Source organism: Oreochromis niloticus, linkage group LG4 (genome assembly GCF_001858045.2).
Source record: "Oreochromis niloticus isolate F11D_XX linkage group LG4, O_niloticus_UMD_NMBU, whole genome shotgun sequence".
NCBI classification, from domain to species: Eukaryota; Metazoa; Chordata; class Actinopteri; order Cichliformes; family Cichlidae; genus Oreochromis; species Oreochromis niloticus.
The window spans coordinates 7,578,907-7,599,346 of NC_031969.2; the positions used below are offsets into that span (position 1 = coordinate 7,578,907).

General features: G+C 39.0%; 1 protein-coding gene across 4 annotated transcripts in view; it reads right to left on the reverse strand.

The window, feature by feature from the left end:
* The window catches only part of plppr2a (phospholipid phosphatase related 2a), a 68,243-nt gene that overhangs the window by 25,528 nt on the left and 22,275 nt on the right, over nt 1-20,440 (reverse strand). For all 4 annotated transcript variants that reach the window (XM_005468525.4, XM_005468524.4, XM_005468527.4 and 1 more), the window contains one exon: nt 6,814-7,002. In XM_005468525.4, the coding sequence (XP_005468582.1) occupies nt 6,814-7,002 (189 nt within the window). The remainder of the gene's footprint in view (nt 1-6,813; nt 7,003-20,440) is intronic.

Sequence of the window (20,440 nt, forward strand, 5' to 3'; positions counted from 1 at the left end):
CATTCTGACAGGAAGACTTCAGGAAGTTAGGGAGGAAGCATAAAGTTAAACTAAACCAGGAGGAAGCTGTTATGGCTGAAAAGCTAAAACTGGACTTTCAGTCAGTAGATAGTGGTTTGAATCCAAGTAGTAGTTCAGTTTTCAGCTGGACCTTAGCTGGGACAGGCCAGCCTCCACCCTTTGACTTTGCAGTAAAGACATCTCTATAATGTTTGTATTATTATTAGAAACCTATTTTTTAAATAGTAATTTTCCAGTGGAAGAGGTGAATGAGCAGCGATGAAACTTGTGGTTTTATTTGAATAAACTGAGCTCAACTACATATGGATTTAACAAGCCCTTGAATGTTCTGTGGACCTCTCCTTGAACGTGTCAGAACAGAGCGTAGCTGGAAGGTGACGTTTTTTCAGATTTATTAAGCAAAGCATTCATCTCTGTGTGTGCCTTTTATCTGAGTGTGACTGCAGTCACATAAAAGACTTATTCTCCTCTTCATCAGAGGTAAAGAGTGGGAAGTGGGACAGATGAGCACAATTTTGATCATTTTCTGTAAGATCTCTATGCTTATCAGTCTAGCCACAGATTTTGATGCCAGTGAGGTGAGAAATCCCATCAGGTCCTGGCTGTAAAAATGTGTTAATTGGCAGGTGAGACAAACACAGAAGAGAAGAGCGGTCAGGAAGGGTAAAGGATAAAGATTTAAAAATGGAAGGAAAGGTGTTGATGAGTGGAAGCAATGTCACAGTACCCAGGATGGTGAAAGGTGGGGAAAAAATATGTAGTACTATTATGCTGTTCTAGGATATTTCCAAATAAATAAAGAGAAAAAACACAGAAAATCCTAAATAGCATAGGAAAGACAGGAATGGTAATAAATAGAACACGAAGGCAAAAAGGTCAATGTGGATGAGATGTAGTGGAGTGAGAAATGTGGACGGTCGTGGAAAACGGCCGTGCAACAGAGAAAAAGACAAAAATGAAGCTGATCAAAGGTTGGATTTACAGAGAATGAACACACGTTTGTGCGCACAGTGTCAGACTGAATCTTTGCAGGATAAGTTAATTCATCCTAAGATTAACTGGCTTACAAGCTCCATTAGGCAAACTTTCGAGATGTCCTTAAAATGAACCAAACTAAAGTGTGTGTTTATACTGAGAATTCTTACTGTTATTCAGATACAGCAGTGGTCTTTTGATAAATGCTGACAGCATTTATGTGCAACTAATGTATAAAAAAAAAAGGCATATGGATTATCACAATATGTGTTTTCCTTAAGTAAAACATGATCATTTTGATTACAAACAAGTGATTGACTTGCTGCAGTGATTTAGGTGCTTTTTGCATTGTTATGATTGCAAGAATTATTCCTAAAATTGATTGTGCAAGCACAAGTTTCCCATTAAAAGCATATTTTCTTTAAATAATCAAATCGATGCCTGCAAATTCCAACACCTGTGATTAAAAATCACATAATAATTACCAAACATTTATGTCTTACTGTCTTCTTCCATCTCTCAAACCCCCTCTTATGAAAGTATCCACGCAAGGCATAAAAGTTTAAAAGTCAGCTTGCGCAATTGTCCAAAAAAAATTGTATATAAGTCCACGAAGAAACGACCAGCAATTTTCTACTATGTTATGTTGTTTCAAGTCTTATTGGACAATTCTGTACTACTGTGAGGTGTCGTGTCCTCGATTTCTCAGTCAGATCAAACAAAGGGTGAGATGACCACAACGGTCAAGAGGGGATTTCAAAACTGGAGACCACTAACAAATACAGTACTATGCAAAAGTCTAGAGTATTGAGTCGCCCAACAAGCTTGAAAGTCAACTTTTGGTATGACCACCATTCTTCAACATAGCCTGAACTCTCTGAGGCAACTTTCTTGTCATTTCTTTAAGCTGTCTTCAGGAATAGTTCTCCAGGCTTCTTGAAGGACATTCAAAGCTCTTCTTTGGATGTTGGCTGCCTTTTTCTTCTGTCCTCTGTCAAGATGATCCCACACTGCTTCAGTAATGTTGAGGTCCTGGTTCTGGGGAGGCCAATCCATGACTGATGGTGTTCCATTGTGTGTTTTTCTATCCAGGTATGTTTTTAGGTTCATTGTCCAGCACAAAAATAATTCCATTGTCAATCAGACAATAAAGTATATTCCAAAGTGGATCAAACTGAAAGTATTTTTCTGTGTAATTTCATCAATTTTGATGACATCTCCAACACTACTGAGTGAAACGCAGCCCCAAACCATGACAGAGCCTCCACCGGGTTTTACAGATGGCTGTAGTCACTCATGTTGTACTTCACTCCCCATCTTCTCTGTTCACTGACAGTTTAAACATCAAATTTCAAATTTGCATCCATCACTCCATCAGACGTGTTCCCACTGATTTTTGAGTACAGTTCTTGAGTAATTTGGCATACCTCAGCCTTTGCCACCCTTCAACATTTCTGAACTGGCTTGAATGAACAGTGGATAGATCAACTGAACACCCAGATGCATCTCTCAGGTTTTATTTCAGGTTTTGCTGGTTTTTCCCTGTTTCTTAAGGACGTGACTTCCAGACTGCTCATGTGCTATAGTCCTGCCTCTTTTTTCCCCCAGTTGTCCAGGACACACTGCACACCAACCTGAAATATGCCAATTTTTCAGCTAATAAGATAACCTTTATTAGTGTGAAATTTAATAGCTCTTTGCTAACTTGTCTGTTATGTGTAGCCATAACACTGCTTCCTGATTTCCTTGAGATGACCATTTATGCTTGAATGAGTCATAGGGTGGTGTTAAGTGACTCAACAAACAAACAAAACAACAACAACATTCCTCTGAAATATAAAGAAATCAAGTGTGACTCAAAACTTTGCTTAGTAATAAAGATGAGCTAACAATGGCCATTGTTTGAAAAAATTACAGCGCATTTGGAAATTTGCTCATGCATAGCAACAGAAGCTAACAGTAAATTGGCAGTGCTTACTGGGTGGGAGGTTAGTGGGGGATAATTACATTGTCACTAGTGACTGGTGTTCCATGTGGAGATGGAAAGATACTTTGAAGAAATAATTGACCAGTTACTCAGTGCTCCCTGAAAGTGGCTGCGATATCACCCAACTACAGTATGCTTGAGAAAGAAGGCAAGTTTGCTGCCATGGAAAGATGAATGTGACCTGGAATTTTAAAATCTTTACAGATTATAAAAGATCTTACCTAAATTACCCTAAATGTCCGCTCATATGGTTGGGTTATTTTAACAGGCAGACTAACAATTCCAAGAAATTGGACTAATAGGAACCGGTTTTCTACAAGAACTGGTTCTCAATTCCCATCCCCAATTGTAGGCCTGTTGTGGACTGTATTAGATTTCATAAACTTATAGGTGTAACAAATTTGGACTTTTTTTGTATGTACTGAAAAGATGGATCTCACCCATGCTCAGTGCTTTTGGAAATAATCTAAAGAAACTGAAGAAAAAAATAACCCCTTCTTTATTAGTTCTTCCCACCTTTAGTGTAATTTACAAAGTTATAAAAAGTTGCACCTTAATGTTACTGAGGTGGAAACCTGCCTTATGTTTTGGTCTCCACACAGTGGATTGGGTCTTTGTGCTAAAACCTTCAAAAAGTGATTGATGATTTTAATTAAATGTTGGGACCATACTGGGAGCCGACTGAGTGCTAGACTGCCCTCTGTTGGGCTTGGAGGACTGGCACTGACCCAAATACACTGGATGCCTATTACCTTCAATGGCTCAGCCAGACAAGGTCTCATTTACATGGTCAGTACAAGTAATTAAGTCCACATTCTAAAGTGTAATTAGTTCCTGCAGTAGCAGTTTTATGGTACGATGCTCTCATACTCTATATCTCTACTACATTCAGTGCAGTTTAGATGTGTTTCAAATCAAAGAATATGGACAATAACTGAATATAACAACAAAATGGCAAAGCACGTTTACACCAGACTGCCACTATCTCAGGGAGTTACTGCTCTGATTTGCTTTGGTGCTTGTTACACATACCAAGGCCTCTGTCAGCACAGGTTAGGGCAGACTAGCTGGTGTACGTAATGCGCTCTGACCCAGTTCAACATCCCGAGTAATTTACCCTGAGTTAGGGCAGATTTAAAGGTCTCTGTGGATAATCCAACTCAAGAGAAATTAAATTATCTGCAAAATAATATGTCCTGCTATGTGGGTATTAGTGAGTTACTTAGCACTAAATAACAGGTACAATTTTCTGCTAAGTCCTATCCTGAGCCAGCCCTATTTCTTTATGAGACAGACTTTCTTGTCATTTTTGTGTGGTCTTTCTGAAAAATTTCAAAGATTTTATTTGGACATTGGCTGCTTTTCCCACTCATCTTCAGTCCAGTCCAGTTTCTTAAGCCATCATTCAAGCATAAAAAAGCTCCAAACTCAGCAGATGAATCAGTGTTGTGTCTACACAGAACAGACTTAGGCCCATTATTACTAGCAGCCTGTCACAAAAACACATAATTTGTTCTGATTTCTTTAGTTGAATCTATAAAAATGCAAACAATAACACAGTTTAACATAAAGAAATAGTACTTTTGCACCAACAAGGTGATTAGCAAAGAGCTACCGTATTAGCTGAAAACAGCATGGAGTGCAGCATGTCCTTAAAATATTGAAAAAGTGAGGAAACTGTACAAATGGAAGACAAAAGAAGAACCCAACAAACATGTCCTTTGCACACACAGCCCTACAATTCACCCCCCTCTAACTGTGGAGACGCATGGGAATGTTTTCTGGGACGTGTCAGGCCTAAAAAACTATCTGGAACAGATGAAAAGTATCTGAAAGTCATGTCCTTAAGAAATAGAAAGAAAAATCCAGCAAAGACCTGACACAGGACCTGAGAGATACATCTGACCCTTCGATGTTCACCAAAGCCTCATCAGAAATGGTCTCAGTGGAAGGGTGGCTGTCAGGAAGCCATTCTTAAAGAAGGGAGAAGTACAATACTGAGTATCATAGTCTGGGGTCAGTGTTGTTGGAGCAGTTGGCTTAATTTTTCAGTATAACAATGATCCCAAAAGAGCATACTTAGATAGAAAAACAAACAATTTAACACTATCAGTCAGAGGCCGCAACCTCAACATTATTGAAGCAGTGTGGTATCAGCTGACTGAGAATGAAAAAGGCAGAAAATATCCAAAGAAGAATGTCCTTCAAGAAGCCTGGAGATCTATTCCTGATGAGTACTTCAAGAAATGAGAAGAAATTGAGAGAAAGGAGAGAAAGAGGAGAAGCCTCTTAGTCCGGTTATGTTGTTAAGTTTATAAAAGGCTGTATTTTACTCATAAAATTAGAAGTATCACCAAACTGCACCCATAATGCAACATCACTTTTAAAATTCCCTTTAAAACTAAAGTCTGAAAAGAAAAACAAGAAAAATGAAAAATGGAATAAACAATAAAAAAATAAATGCTGTTTCATCCAAATGTGAGAAAACAAACACTTTAATAAAAGAAGACATACAAACTTGTACATTTGTACATTTTCTTCCCTCCTATATTATATTCCTACCAAATATATCAACTTTACCACTTAGTTGTCAATATAAATACTTTCTGAATCCATTAAATCACTTATGCGTATTGTTTTGTCTGCTGTGGTTGCTAACACAATCAGATAATTGCTCACAATTAGGGAAAAAAAATCACTGTGTATTGTGGCTGCGAGACAAACTGTACACAGCGGTACCACATTATGACAGCCCACAGTCTTTCTTCTGGCGATGAACTGCTGCACAGAAAACCTCATCATCTGCGATTGTTTGGTGCTCCAGTTGTGGGGTATTCTTGTCTTTGCACTGAGTGCAGGCTGTGGCTTTTGTCTGTGCATGTAATCTGCTCAGGTTATTTGTGTGCTTTGTATTGTGGATGCTGGTTGGTTTCTGTATGTGGTGTTTATTTTCTTTCTTTCTTTCTTTCTTTTCCGTGGTGTGCTGGGGATTTAAGCTGTTCGGGTTTGTGTCTGCACTCAGGGCCAGGTGTTACACATTTCAGGCTCACTGCCTCCCATCTCACTTGAGGCTCAACAGCTAATCTCACACGCACGCACATGCACAAGCATTCATGCATGTGCAAACATACAGTACAAAAAATAATAGCACACACCCCCTCTTAAAAAATTACCCTCCGTCGTGCTCATGTGTCTTTTTCTCACCTCAGTTTTTTTTGTTTTGTTTTTTAAGGACAGCATCTGTTGCCTGCCATCACTGCTCTGTCTCAACTCCAACTTTTACCTGGCTTCGTTTTTATTGCTTTCTCTGTTGTTTGTCTCTCTTCCTCCGATGCTCTCTTTCTCTCTCTCTAATGACCTGTCTGCCTCTTCCTATCACATCTCTGTGTGGTCCGAGCTGATGCTTGCCTCCGTTTTTTTTGTACTCTTCACACACATACAAACACACACTTGCATCCGCTTGTCAAGGACAGAGGGTGGAGGGGGTTACCTCTATGCAGCTCACCAATCTGCACACTATCTACAGTGGTGCAGCACAGCACACACACACAACAGATGATTCATCATGAGAATTACCAAACACAAGAAGTAGGAGATTCTTATGTACTTTCACAGCATCTGAAGACAGAGCAAATCTAATACACAATCTCAACTTTGATAACTTCCATCTTTCTAAAGCATAATTTTTCCCCACTCTGCTTTTTCAGCGCACGGGAGATGCAAACCCACTTGCATGATTATCTCTTGAATTTCTAAACTACCCACCCCCTTCCGTATCTGCCAAGCTTTACTTCCATACTTGGAAATGAATAAATAATTAGAACTCTTACCGTGAGGGTAGGGATGGCTGTGACGAGCGAGTAGATGAGCACCGGAGGGATCTTGCTGGTATCGTCCGGACCAGGGTAGGGCTTAGAGAAGGTCTTGTCGTAACAGAAGAAGCCCTGGATGTGCACGGGGAAGGTGTCCGTGTACTCAAAGTAGTAAGCCAGCAGCACCGTCCCAGCCATGATCACCAGCTGGAAATAGAACATTATCCCTCCGTTAGGAAGCGAGAGGACGAGAGGTGAAGCAGAGGAGGTAGAGGTGGAGGAGCCGGAGCCGGAGCGGGAGAGAAAGAGGGGAGAGATGAGTCCCTGTACCCCTCAGCAGCGGGGAGATGCATAGGAAATGCCGGATCCAGAGAGAGGCAGAGTGAGAGGTTCAGTGTTTGGAACCAGAAGAGATGGCGAGAGAGAGAGAGAAAGATGAGAAGACAAGAAATAAAAGAGCCAAATCTGCAGGAGACTTCTCTCATCAAGAGATGAAAACAAAGATTCAAAGCAGGAAAAAAAACTAAAACAGCCAAAACATGATAAAAGAGGATTCCCCAACACCGCAAGCAGCAAAAAAACAAAGAATTGCATAGAGAGTGAGCAAGAGAAGGAGAGAGTGAGGGTGCAATGGAGAGAGAAAGAGTGATAGAGAGAGAGGGAGAGAGGAAGTCAGATGTGAGGGAGAGGAAGGGGGAGGCAGCCTTCATGCTGCTGGCACTCATGAAATCTACTACAGTTGAGCTGTGGGTGTATTTGTCGATGCTGCATGCACATGTGTGTGTGAATGTGTGTGGCATGATCATGTGCACAGAGACTGAAGTTTCTGCAGACACATGGCTCTAACCATCAGCTGCTATGCCCGCTAAAAAGTTTAGTTCACATCATGCAAAATTTAATCAATTTCATTTCATTTTCTGATGCACTTAATGGCTTTCTAAGTGATGAATCAAGTTTTCAAAAAAGGCTTTTCCCTCTGCGTGTCCATTTTAGAATTCATTTGTGCACCGCTTTCTACTTTCTTTTCTCTGATCACTTTGATTTAAAAGTAATCAGAGAAGGCTTGCATGTGTCATTTCAAGCCGACACATGCAAGCAGTGCGCCAGCTTGAAATGAAATTCCGACCTAGTGAGCAGCGTCACGAACCCTGATTGGTCCTCACAGCTTGTTTTTGCAGTTTTCAGAAGGAAACAAGAAGGACGTTTCCCTAAACACAAGTCCCAAATGAGAGTGCACTCCATAGATTTGCAGATTCACAAATGCAGCAGATCAAAGGCAACAAAACTGATGATGATTTGTAGCAATTAAAGCCTCACAGATTTACCAGTATTGTCGACTGATATTAGCTACTGGCCGATCCATCTGTATCAGCATTTATAACAGCCAATAACTGACAATGTAAAAAATAAAGATCGTAGAAACATCCTTGACACGTGTTATGAATTTTGATGTTACGTTATTTGTCCACCAGAGGGCAATCTGCATTTTCCTTGTTGGCATTACCACAAACACAACAACTAGCTGGCTTAAATGTGAATGTGAAGTCAATAAATAACTACACACAAGAAATGTAAGGGAGATTTATGATGAGTATTAAGAACACATTCTGGGGGAAAAAAATGTTCATCTTGCGATTAAACTTGAAATATGTCTGTGAAGATTCTCAGTCATCCAGGTCATCGTAGTCAAAGGAGTTTGCAAAGAAAAGCGTCTGGACTTCTTTAAGTTGCTCCCACTGGGTTTAAATCTGGGACTCTCGGCCATTTGACCTTAGAACTGAAGAAGCTTCTCGGATGAGAGGTGAAACGTCTTCAAGCAACTTAAAGAAGTCCAGACGCTTTTCTTTGCAAACTCCTTTGACTAAACTTGAAATAGTATTTTGAGAATAAAGTTGAAATGTGGTGATTACAGCTGTCATTTTAAACTAAACCGCCATGACTCCTATAACCTTTAGGAAATGTGTAGATGAGTTAGTGAAACAAACTGATCAGCAGTTTTATGGTGTCTTACGTCCAACCGTGTAACCATCAATATCCTTGCATCATTTTGTACAAATCTGGCCAACTCTTCCAAGTTTTTCCTTCTGACCAGATGGAGCTTTCGGCACCATCTTTTCACTGTCGTTGTTTGTATAAGGATGGCTGCAGCTCAGGAGGTAGAGCAGGTCATGTACTGATTGGAAGGTTGGTGGTTTGATCCCTGGCTCCTCCAGTCCGCATGCCAAATATCCTTGGGCAAAATACTAACCCAAGTTGGTCTCTGATGCATTCATCGCAGTATGAATGTGTATGATTGGTAGATAGAAAGCATAGAGCATTCCAATCCATGTGACTGGAGTAGAAAAGTACTACATAAGAATCAGTCCATTTACCAATCACCCCACTGTGTTTACGTGCTTAAAAAATAATTTCTTTGTAACTAAAACTGATTCTAAAGTACAATAAACTAACTCATCCGTGTAAAGCAGTTAGTCTTGAAACAACTGTTAAGGATTTCGACTTAGTATTTCATGTTTAATTAATCTTGAAATTTCGACTTTATTCTCAAAATGAACAGTGAATTTTTTTCTTAATTTTTTTTTCCTTTTTTTTCCTAATACTATTAACGCTTAGCATTTCTGAAAAAAAATCCCATTTCGACTAATATGTTGGAATATTACAGTTTGAAATGATCAGATATTGATACTGTTCTTAAAAATCCTATATTGATTCAGCTCTAGTAAAACTATTACAATGAAACAGTGTAATGTTGTGCAGTCACACAACACAAAAAATGAAGTTTTACATAGAAAAGAAGTTGAATCTGTGTTCAGGCAAGTTATTGTTAATGTCCGGTTCTCTCCACAGAGTGTCTTCCTCCCCTCATCCCCAACCGGTCACGGCAGGTTGCTGCGCCCTCTCTTAGCCTGGTTCTGCCGGAGCTTTCTTCCTGTGAAAAGGGAGTTTTTTCTTTCCCACTGTTGCCAAAGCATTTGCTCATAGGGGGCTGTCTGATTGTTGGAGTTTTCTCTGTTTGCTGTGTATTGCTTTAGGGTCTTTATCTTACAATATAAAGTGCCTTGAGGCAACTGTTGTTATGATTTGGTGCTATAGAAATAAAACTGAAATGAACTGAATTATTTATTTCAATTTTACTGAAAAAAAATCCTACTGCCTGGAAAATCATCAACTGAGATCCTTACATGGACAGCAGACAATGAGAAATGGTAGAAAACCTTATTAACTCCATTTGATAGCAGTTGTCTAGGCCAAGTTGATGTGTTTCAACTTGGCTAAGACAGGAAGGACCATGGAAACCAGGAAACAACCATGGGCTGTATTCACCCTTGTTGTGTTGGCTATTAAACCTTGATTATACTCTGATGTAGTCAGACATGGACAGTTAGAAATATTGCAGCTGAGTAGGTGTTCCATCTATAGGCACATGTGTGTAGTTGGTGTATTTTTGTGTGGTCACTAAAAGCTTGGCAGGGACATGGACATCCGCAGAGACCTGCATGCTCACGTCTGATGACAACATTTCATTCGGACCCAAGGGGACTGTCTGTCTGTACTGAGAGGCGTGTGCAGTCTGCTTTACTGAAACGAAAGCTATGCACACTTGATGTTTTGGTCTTCTGTCACATCATCAATAAGCACAGGTTACTCAGTGCCACTGGAAGTCATGCTTGCCCATACATCACACTGTTTCACACGGGTTTTACAGATGATGTTGTGCACACTGAAAGCTTCTCCATATTTTTTTTTCCCTGTAATTCTGTTGCATTCGTAGAGTCATTGATCCAATGAATGCTGTTTTCGGAACTTTTCTTGCTTTTTACATTTTCTTTCTTTCTTTCTGTGATGGACTTGTAATGATACACCTACCTCCTGAAAATGGTTCTTGTGAAGGGCTTTTTCTTTTCAGTCAAAAGGATCAGGCAATCATCTACCACTGGTCTCTTCCACAGATATCCAGGCCTTTTTATGCCTGTAGAGCTGACCAGCTCACTATATTTTCAGAATGAACTAGAACCGAATGAACTCTCATGTTTCCACTTTCTCTGTGATGGATTTGTTTTATTTTTGTAGTATGGGCAGAATTGCCCATTTCACACACATTGAGAGCTCCACAGAAACTGTTTCCGAAATCCAAATGCTACACTTGGAAATCAACTGCAGACCTTTTTACCTCCAAGTATGGGAAACAGCTTTTGCGAGAATAGTCCGATTACATTTGAGCCTCTGAAAACAGACCGTGCCTTAAAATGGATGCAATTCCTAGAAGAAAAGTCAACACTTAAGGCCTATATCCATCTTAGAACTGTAACCTGGGTAAGTATATAAAAAAAGTTGTATTAGTGTCTGAAAATATATGAATGTTATGGTAAGATGAAGCACAGATCCTTATTCACCATTCATGATTGGCAAATTTTATCTCACATACATGTACACATGTTTACACGTCTATGTATATCAACATCTACACATATACATATGGCATGCACTATACATATGTCCTGAATGTATACATAGAAGGGTGCATGCACTTCTATCATGTGCAAAATTACATAGGGGCACAAACATAATGGATTTTTTATTTGTATAAACACCCTTCATTTGTGCCTCCCTCGTTTTGTTTTTTGACTATCTGTAGTTGTCATGGAGAAGTAATAACTGAAGCACCAGATTTATAAAATACAAAAATGTGTTTGTACAGATTTGTGCTGAACTTACGCTTTGCTTCATGGTTTATAAATTATTGTAGTAGCGGTTTATGTTTGTATTTTATGTGTTTGTGTGTCTTGTACACACACGCTTGATGGGAGCTGTTTGTTGGGTTTGCTTTGGGCGAGAGGAGGTGTTCTAAATGTGTGACTCATAAAGCCTTCCCTTGTTTTCCTGTTTGATGGTGTAGCGCTCCTCCCCTGCATTTACCCAACGTATTGTGACTCACACTTCTAGGAAGAAACACTTCTAAGTCACAACGCCACGTTAAAATCATGATCATACTTATGCATAGTTGAGCACAGAATACCATGCCTCCTTTATTTCCACTTCTATGCGCTGGAAAAAGATTAGAGAATGTGCGTCTTCTGAAGATTTTGCCTCAAGCTCCCATATGTCGGAGTTCATAGTTGTTGACCAGCAAATCTGCATCTCCAGCCAATAGATGAAGAGCTTATTTTTAGAGTCATCTTTAGATATGAGCTCCTTCTAGACCAAACCAGGATCCAAAAAATACTACAAGGAGTATTGCAGCCACATGAAGCGAGAACAGAGAATATTCTATTTACTTTACAGAATAAATAGAACATTATGATATTAATATTCATTAAAACGGAACATCAATAATTTAGTAGCGCATTGGGCTCACAGTCAATAACACCTAACAGATTATTGCTCGTAAAATGATCAATGTAACCTTGACCATGACTTTCAGCTTTATTGTTCAAAAAAACAGTATATACTTTATTCTTAGTATTCCAACCTCAACATTTTAACTTCTCAAGTTTTCAAACTTAATTTACAGCACTTTTTAACTTTAAAGATGCAGTGTGTAAAATTTCAGCACTAGATGTTAATAGATTGTAGATTGCAGTCAAGTAAATTCTGTTTTTTACACATTCTAATTCAAGTGCATTATGCTATCTATGGCGGCTGCTATAGGACAAACATGTTTTACTCAGCAATAGAGATCACAAACATTAAATTAAATTAAGAATGTACCGCATAATGATACTGCTGTTGTTTCTGTTGTTAGCCACTGTCAGCTGCTGTCAGCTAGCATTAGCTGCTATTAGCCGATATCAGTAAAGTTTTCTTATAAGTGAATCTAACATTGTTGGACTCAGGCACGTAGCGAATAAACTCTTAGATTGAAAGTGTAATTTGTAGGACACTCAAGCCAAACATTAGCTGCCGTAATGTTAGCTTATAACCAGCTATTGTTGTGTTTTAGTTTATGGTTTTGTTGTCAGGTGCCTAGAAGAGAGGACCATCAAATTTGTCTAATTTGCTGAGAATAGGTAATTGCAACAATTACAGGAATGAATAACCATGTTTATGCAGGTTTTTGTCTTTAAAAGCATTGACTCCAGTTTAGGAGATGATGTTCAGCGTGAGGAGGAAGATGATGATTTTTAATCCAGATGGCTGTTAAGTTGTGTCTTTCCTTCACATTTTCACTTCTTTGGTGAGAAGGGGATCCCTTCTCATATGTATGGTCACAGGTATGATCCCTCAATCCTGAGTGTGAAGCTGCAGACATTAATTAAAATTTGTCTCCATAGCACATATACGCTGACGCATTCTCTTATGTATGTGGCCGGTCTACAGCCACAAATGTAAAATGTGATTAGATGGAAGGGTGTTTTCCATCTTGGCCACTGTATTCAACTGGAGCCACATGGCAGCTTAAAAAAAACAGTGTCCGCTCATGTATTTATGCAAGATGCAATTCCACACTAATAATGTATTTTTATGAGTTCAATATTCTTTTTTCTATTAAATAAAGTTAAAAAACAACTGACTGTACCTTTAATTTTACCTTTCTTGTTATTTTTTTATTCTCAGAATGTAAAATAACTAATAAGTGATTGGATAGATAAAAAAGTTCCTTTTTTATTTTAGTGTTGTGATACCACTCCTTCAAAAAAGGCAGCATGGAATCAAGTACACCATAAAACGTTGTATTTTTTGCAGCTATTAAATGGTGGAAAACAGTCTCGAGTCACTTTCTTCGTAACTAACATGAGAACGTTTTTTAAAATTTGCCAGTGCAGATTAAGGTGCTACTCTCATGATGGTTTGCTGTTACCTGCAATGTGACTTATGGCAGTTTATTCACACCCTGGCAACTCTCTGTCCTACCCTCCTTTTAGCACTCCTTCACATTCTTCTCTCCACTCTGCTGTGCACCTGTCTTTCCTTTTTTCTTTATTGACCTCATCCAAAAGAGAGCAGCTATTACCAGAAAAAGGGACAGGCTTCAGAGTTAAAAACCTGCCCTGCTCCGACCTATTTTTGTCTGGAGATGGAAGGGCAGATCAGCAGCACAAAAGATCCTTGGCTTGTCAAGATGAAAGGTCACATTAAGACAGTTCAAGTCTGAAGCTGTCAAAAAGCAATGTGTGGCTGCCTGTTACAGGCGCGAAAAGTGGGTGAAGACTGACGACTGTCTTCTTCTATTCTCAAGCTACTAAAGATGTCATCATCTCCCTCTGAGCCTCAGCATTTTCGAAATACACTTTTTGGCTGTCATATTATGAAGGCGTTAGGAGACTACATCTCATTAAGACATAAAACTCACTTCATTATTTTAGGTATCAGGATATTTTGAACAAGCTTCATTTCCTGATTTTAAAAAAAAACATGGAGGAAATGAGTTTTGAATCATTGATTTCTGTGAGGCAGTATGAAAAGTGCTTGTCAGTGATAAGAAGAGGGCTTATCTGCCCTGCATGTCTGATCTGTTAAGAATGAAAAGGTAATGGACAATAATTAAATTCATATTTCTAGAACCTCGGGTACCCTTACTTTGTTATCATTACATTAAAACAATTATAATTACACCTGTACTCCACTACAATTGCAGCAATATACACTTTAAATAAAGTTGTGTGTGTTAAATGTACATAAAAATATTTCTGAAGCAAGTTTACATAATGTATGTCTTTATTCACTGCACCAAATTAATTAGATTAATTAGAGCTGTATATTTTTCATCTTTAAATACGGAAATAACTCAAGCTCAACAGAGTTCTTTGTCATCAGAGCTAGCAGGCTGATGGTAGATGTCTTTTTCAGATGATATCTTCCAGTAAAAACTGAGTTTCTGATGTTTAGCTGGCTTCTGGTATAAAGGAGAATATCACTGATGTCAGGTTGCAAAGCTGAAAGTTCACAATTTTAGCAACAGAAAATGTTATTCTTAAGGCTGAAAGAATGTCACCAAATATAACAGGAGCTGATGAAGGAGTCGCTGTCTAAACCAAAACCAAATGCAAAATGCCTGCAAAACCAAACGTGTCAGCGTAATGGTGCCACTGGGGGAAAAGTTTGGGGAAGAACAAAGTCACTATTTTGGGAAAGACTAATATCAAATGCAAAATTTAATGCAAATCTAAATGGTAGATACTGAGATACTTTGGTGGCATAAAAAGTCAAAACTTCACAACTGTCAGATTAATTCAGTGACCAACATGAATGTGTTAATTCACATCAGTCGCCTGTGGTCAAAAGTTTGCTTTAAAAGCATCCATCAATCCTTCCATCCATTCATTTTTTTCTATTCAGGGCTGGGTCACAGGGGTTTAGCCTAAACTGGGAAACCCAGACCTCCTTCTCCCCAGTCACCCTCACCAGCTTATCCAGAGGAACACCAGCACATCCTGTCTCTACCCTGGGGCCTCCTTCTGGTAGGACATGCCTGGAACACCTCACCCTTGAGGCAAGCATCCTTATTAGCATCCTTATCAGATGCCTGAACCAATTCAACTGACTCCTTTCCAAAGGCAGTTTGCTTAAAAACATCTGGAATGGTTTTCTCAAAAACCCAACCTCAACCTTTTTGAAGGCTTGTGGACTATACTTAACAGCTGGTTCCGTGCTTTGAGGGTGAACTCTACCAATTCTGCCAAATATATATATATATATATATATATATATATATATATATATATATATATATATATATATTTGATGCTTATGCGTAAAATTCAATAAAGAAGGTCTCTGTTCACTCATCTCCCTGTTTTCCCAGGTGTTTATCCTTCCCTGTAAAACAGAATTGCTTTAGTCCAATCATCTTTCTGTCCACTTTCTCCAAGCCAATCAACCTGCTGCATATTGCATACTTTAAACTGCACTGCTCATCTTTCATCCAGCATGCAAACCACCTCCTCATCTCCACATCACCCAAGTCACTCAGCCTGTATCCTATCTGCACCACCACTACCATCTAGACTGCAGGGGGTCCTGATCTAATTCCTATCACTGCTGGGATTCTGTCTGCTGTGATGGCCCATCAGAGTCTGATTGCCAAATAGCATAAACTAATTCTGTACGGCAAAAAATCCTATTTATTTTATTGTAATGAGCTCTCCTTATTGATATATATTTCTATTTATATATTCGGATTATTAAAAACCTCACAAACAAATGTGTAAAGCTTTATATATATTTTTTCATTAGTTATAGTTGGCAGTCTAGAGCAAAATAACAGATTGGGTAACACACTGGCTGCATGACTGATAGGGAAAAGACAACTTTAAGTATTACAGTCTCTCCCTTGGCAAGACTTAAAAGCCTTAAGACCTCACAGCACACAAATCAAGTCAGGAAAATATTTCTCATCTTGCACATCATCATTCTCTAAAAGGGCACACTATTCAGCATGTGCTCCCTCTGTGAGCATTGTCACATTCCCAATGGCACTACAGGATGAGCTCTTGCCCTTTTCTCAGATGAATATCCTGTTCTACCTGATATCAGCATGTATGACAATGGAAACGTCGCAGTGTGTTTCTCTTTAAACTGCTCCATGCTCCCTGCTGCCTTTAAAGGATAAAACATGGCTCAGATACCCAGAAACTCCTTTTCCTGTCCCTGACAGAGATGAAACATTTTACCTGTCAAAAATGCACCCCACCCCACCCCACCCCACCCCACCTTGGTATCAGTTCTTCCACTTCTCCACCAACATACACAGCTTTTTGATGAATATTTCATATCAGCTGATGAACTGACAGACTGTGCCCACTTCTAGTGGCTGCGATGCCACAAGGCAACAAGGGTTTACATCAGCAGTGACATCAAGACGTCTGAAAACACGGCACAAATAACTGGAAAGCATTTCGGGAACAAGTCCAGGGAACAGCAACAGCCAAGAGCATGTGAAGGACCCACCACAGCGAGCTCAGATCCTAAAATATGACCACTTTCCCCTCCTTCATTTAACCGGTGTGAAAACCTCCCACACATCCAGTTTTTTTTCTATAAACAGGAAGAGACAACACTGCTCAGAGTTGATGACTCGATCTTAAATAGAAAGTTGTCTTTATATTTTTACAGTTGAGATTCGACTTTGGAAGTTCTCAGCTTTTTTGAGCAGATTGTGTATAGACATCATGGATATCACAGCACTTTGCCACTTTTATTATTAATAAACATAAAGTGGTGAAATGTGCAGTAACACCTCAATTTCTTTCTTTCTCTTATTTCCACAGCTTTTATTGTTTTCTGAGGCTGCCATGGACACGCCACAGCGCTCCTGTATTTATTAGCAGTTCATTTTAAAAAGCCACAGGGGTGCGCCTTTATACTCTACCTGCTAAAGGCAGGCTGAGCAAATCCAACATAGCCGTCTAGCTCATTAAAAATAATAAAAAGGAATTCTAATATGGCACCTTATCTGCAAATCTACCCTCATGTTGTTAAGTGGAAACAGTTTTTTAGGTTCTCTTTTTCCAAAAACAAAACCAAAGACTTTATTAGGGTGGAGCTCAGGCTAATGTAAACATCTACTACTGCAACCAAATATTTTTCCATCCAATGGATCAAATTTAGATGACATATAGAGTCATTATGAGCGGTGTCTTTAACAAGCAAAAAATACTCATAGCCCAGGGATGCTGTGAGACTTCAGTTAGCAATTCAAAACTTACCATCTTATCATGTATGGAAGCTTACTCAGCACTGAAAAAAATGATTTAATTATCTTTTGCCATTCATAGGTCAAAAAATTCAGGCTCTCAAAAATTTGACTTGCTACTTAAACCACTGATTTATTTGAAATTTTGAGATAATAAACTGAAATATGTGTTTTATTCATTTGAATTTATTTTTTTAACCAGCAGTGAGCTACTATAGAAAAAGTGAGGCAAAATTAAAGAAACTATATTGAAATTAATTACTAGTAAGCTGCTTTAATGCCAGTGAACAAACTAACAAACTGTTAATTCTTTTGCACTGTCTTGCAAAGGTTCAGTATAGTTCCCTTCAGAAAATGTGATTAATATCATAATAATATTGTTGACCGTGCTATTTGTAGTTCCACTTAAGCACTGAAAGCCGACATGAGCACACCTCATATCAGTGAAATCCAGTCATGTTTGCAGTCAGTCCTTAATGAATTATAACATGGACTGTGTGACAGAAAATGCACAAGAACCCACAGTTGTATAAAGCAGTGGTTATCACTGTTGCCTAACAACAAGGAGGTTCCTGGTTAAAACCATCTGGTCAGATAGAGGCTTTCTGTGTTCTCCCTCTGCCTGCATGGGTTCTCTCAGCATGATCTGGGTTTGACTCCAAAGAAATGTATGTCCAATGGTAATTCAAGCTGCTCATAGGTGTAGATGGAAGGCGGATAAAGTGGTAAGCTTCATAAAATAAAGTGCTGTATTAAAAGGTGTCAGAAAAAGGGTAAATTTGTCTTCAATTGTGGCCAAGAGAGGCCAATAAGACCAATAAATTGTATTTTATATTTTTATGTTCTTAGCCTATCTCTTCAAAACCCATTAGGCCAGTTTCTCAAACGTGTTTTTATTTGCTTATTTCTTTTTTCTGCATTGATTTGGTTAGTTTGGAGGTTTTATATCAGGATTGTTCACTGATTTATGGATGGCTATGCATGAAAATGTTACTAAAGGCACGTGAATACGTTTTTGAGTCATTCTCGTTCTGGAAAGTCATCACATTGAGGCACTGATAGACATGATCTATCAGATAGACTCTGTCAGATAGACTGATAGAAGCAAAACTAGACATCTTACATTATATGTTTAGTAATACATCATATCATCATCATATTGTAATAATAAATATAAATAGGAATAATTTAGCACTAAAAAACTGTTTCAACTATACATTGTGGCCGAGGATTTTCCTGACTTGGACAGCTCTTATTTTCATATGAATAGTTGGTGAAATCACCCTTAAGCATACATTTAAAAAAATTATTTTTCAACAAGGTACAAACTCTCTTAGGCAAGCTATCTTGTAATTTCTTTAAGTAGTCTTTTTAAATAGTTCTCAAACCTTCTCTGGAGAGGCCAGTTTGTTCCAGTGTATGTTGTTCTATCCATTGGTGCTTTGACTCTGACTGACTTGGCAGCATGTTAGAGATCACTGTCATGCTGAAACATGAAGCCAGATAATATTGCATGGGGGATCCAAATGTGACAGTACTTTTCTGCATTGATAATTTCATCAATTTCACCTCGATCTGAAACACCACTGGCTGAAATGTAGCCTTAAACCATGACAGATCCTCCACTGTGATTTCACAGATGGGTGTAGTCACTCGTTGTTGTATCTCTTTCCTACTTCTTTGTTCAACGACGGTTTGAACAAAACATTTAAAATTTGGATTCATCACTCCACCAGACCTGCTGCCACTGATTTTTGAGTATAGTTCTTGTGTAAGTTGGCATACTTCAGCCTTTTCTTTCTGTTTTCCTACCTTAGTAATGACGTTATGACTGCCATTCTTCAACATTTCTGAGCCAACTTCAGTGACACTTCACTCATGCACACTTTTATTTCACACTTCTGACCTGCTCCATAAATGCAGAGATGATTAACAATGATTTGAACTAAAAAAATCAAATTCAGTCTGACACTGCCACTATGTTTGTCCTGCACTCGTCCAGTTTACTTGGAAAATTTTTGCAAGAATATCGGGTTCCTTGGAAGCAAAATATAATGAAATGAGGGGAGACTCAAGGCTTCTGCACAGTACTGTACATTAATATTTGTATTGTTGGAAATACTTCAGAATTAATGCAGAAATATGACATAAATGGCAGGTTTACATTAGTGATACTATGAAATAAAAGAGTACAATTTCCATCCACTTTCAGCTCCTTGCATCCACATCAGTGAGTGCTTTGTTTCCATCATCGCATCGCAGCAATGACTTTTTTGCTGGAAGCATGCTGCCCTCTTTCTGTTAAGGTTGTAAATCAATCAGATAGATTCAACAAAAAGTGTAAACCAGAGAATGCCACGGATTTGATTGCCAATAAAATGTTTAGTTGTTGAGACTTATAAGATTGATAAATGATAAAATTTGCACTTCCACATCTCCACAGTGTAAAAGCCACAGCGCTCTAACGAGGGTCACGATCGCTGCTTGTCTTTCCCGTGTTGTTCTCCTTCCCTCCCTTTCTCTGGAGGTCCATGTGTCTCCCTGAATGCTGTTAAAGCTGTGTTACCTAAAAGAGCAGTTTTGTGTTTTACAGACGGAGGATTTAGAGCAGAAGCACAGGAGAGGCACAGGAGTCCACCGTCAGACACATGCTATCCATTAAGAGGCCTGCCATCAACACACGCTACACTGCACCTGGCCAGCATGTCAGGAGTCCTGGAGGAAGAGGCGGAAGCCCAGAAGAGGAGCGGAGGTAGCAGGGGATTGAAAAACAATGGAACAGGGAAGAGGGAGGAAAGAGGAGTGTGTACAATGATGGTGAAAGAACACAGAAGCTGGGTGCTGGGGAACAGGTGCAAAGCTTGGGGTGTAGCAAAATTACCTCACTGCCTCCACCTCTGCTCTATTTTCTTTTTCACTGTTTGTCTTTTAAAAATATCATTTCTACTCAGGCGTTTTTTGGGGTTTTTTTGTGGAATCCATTTCATAGTCTCAAATCCCCAGTGCTGTCAG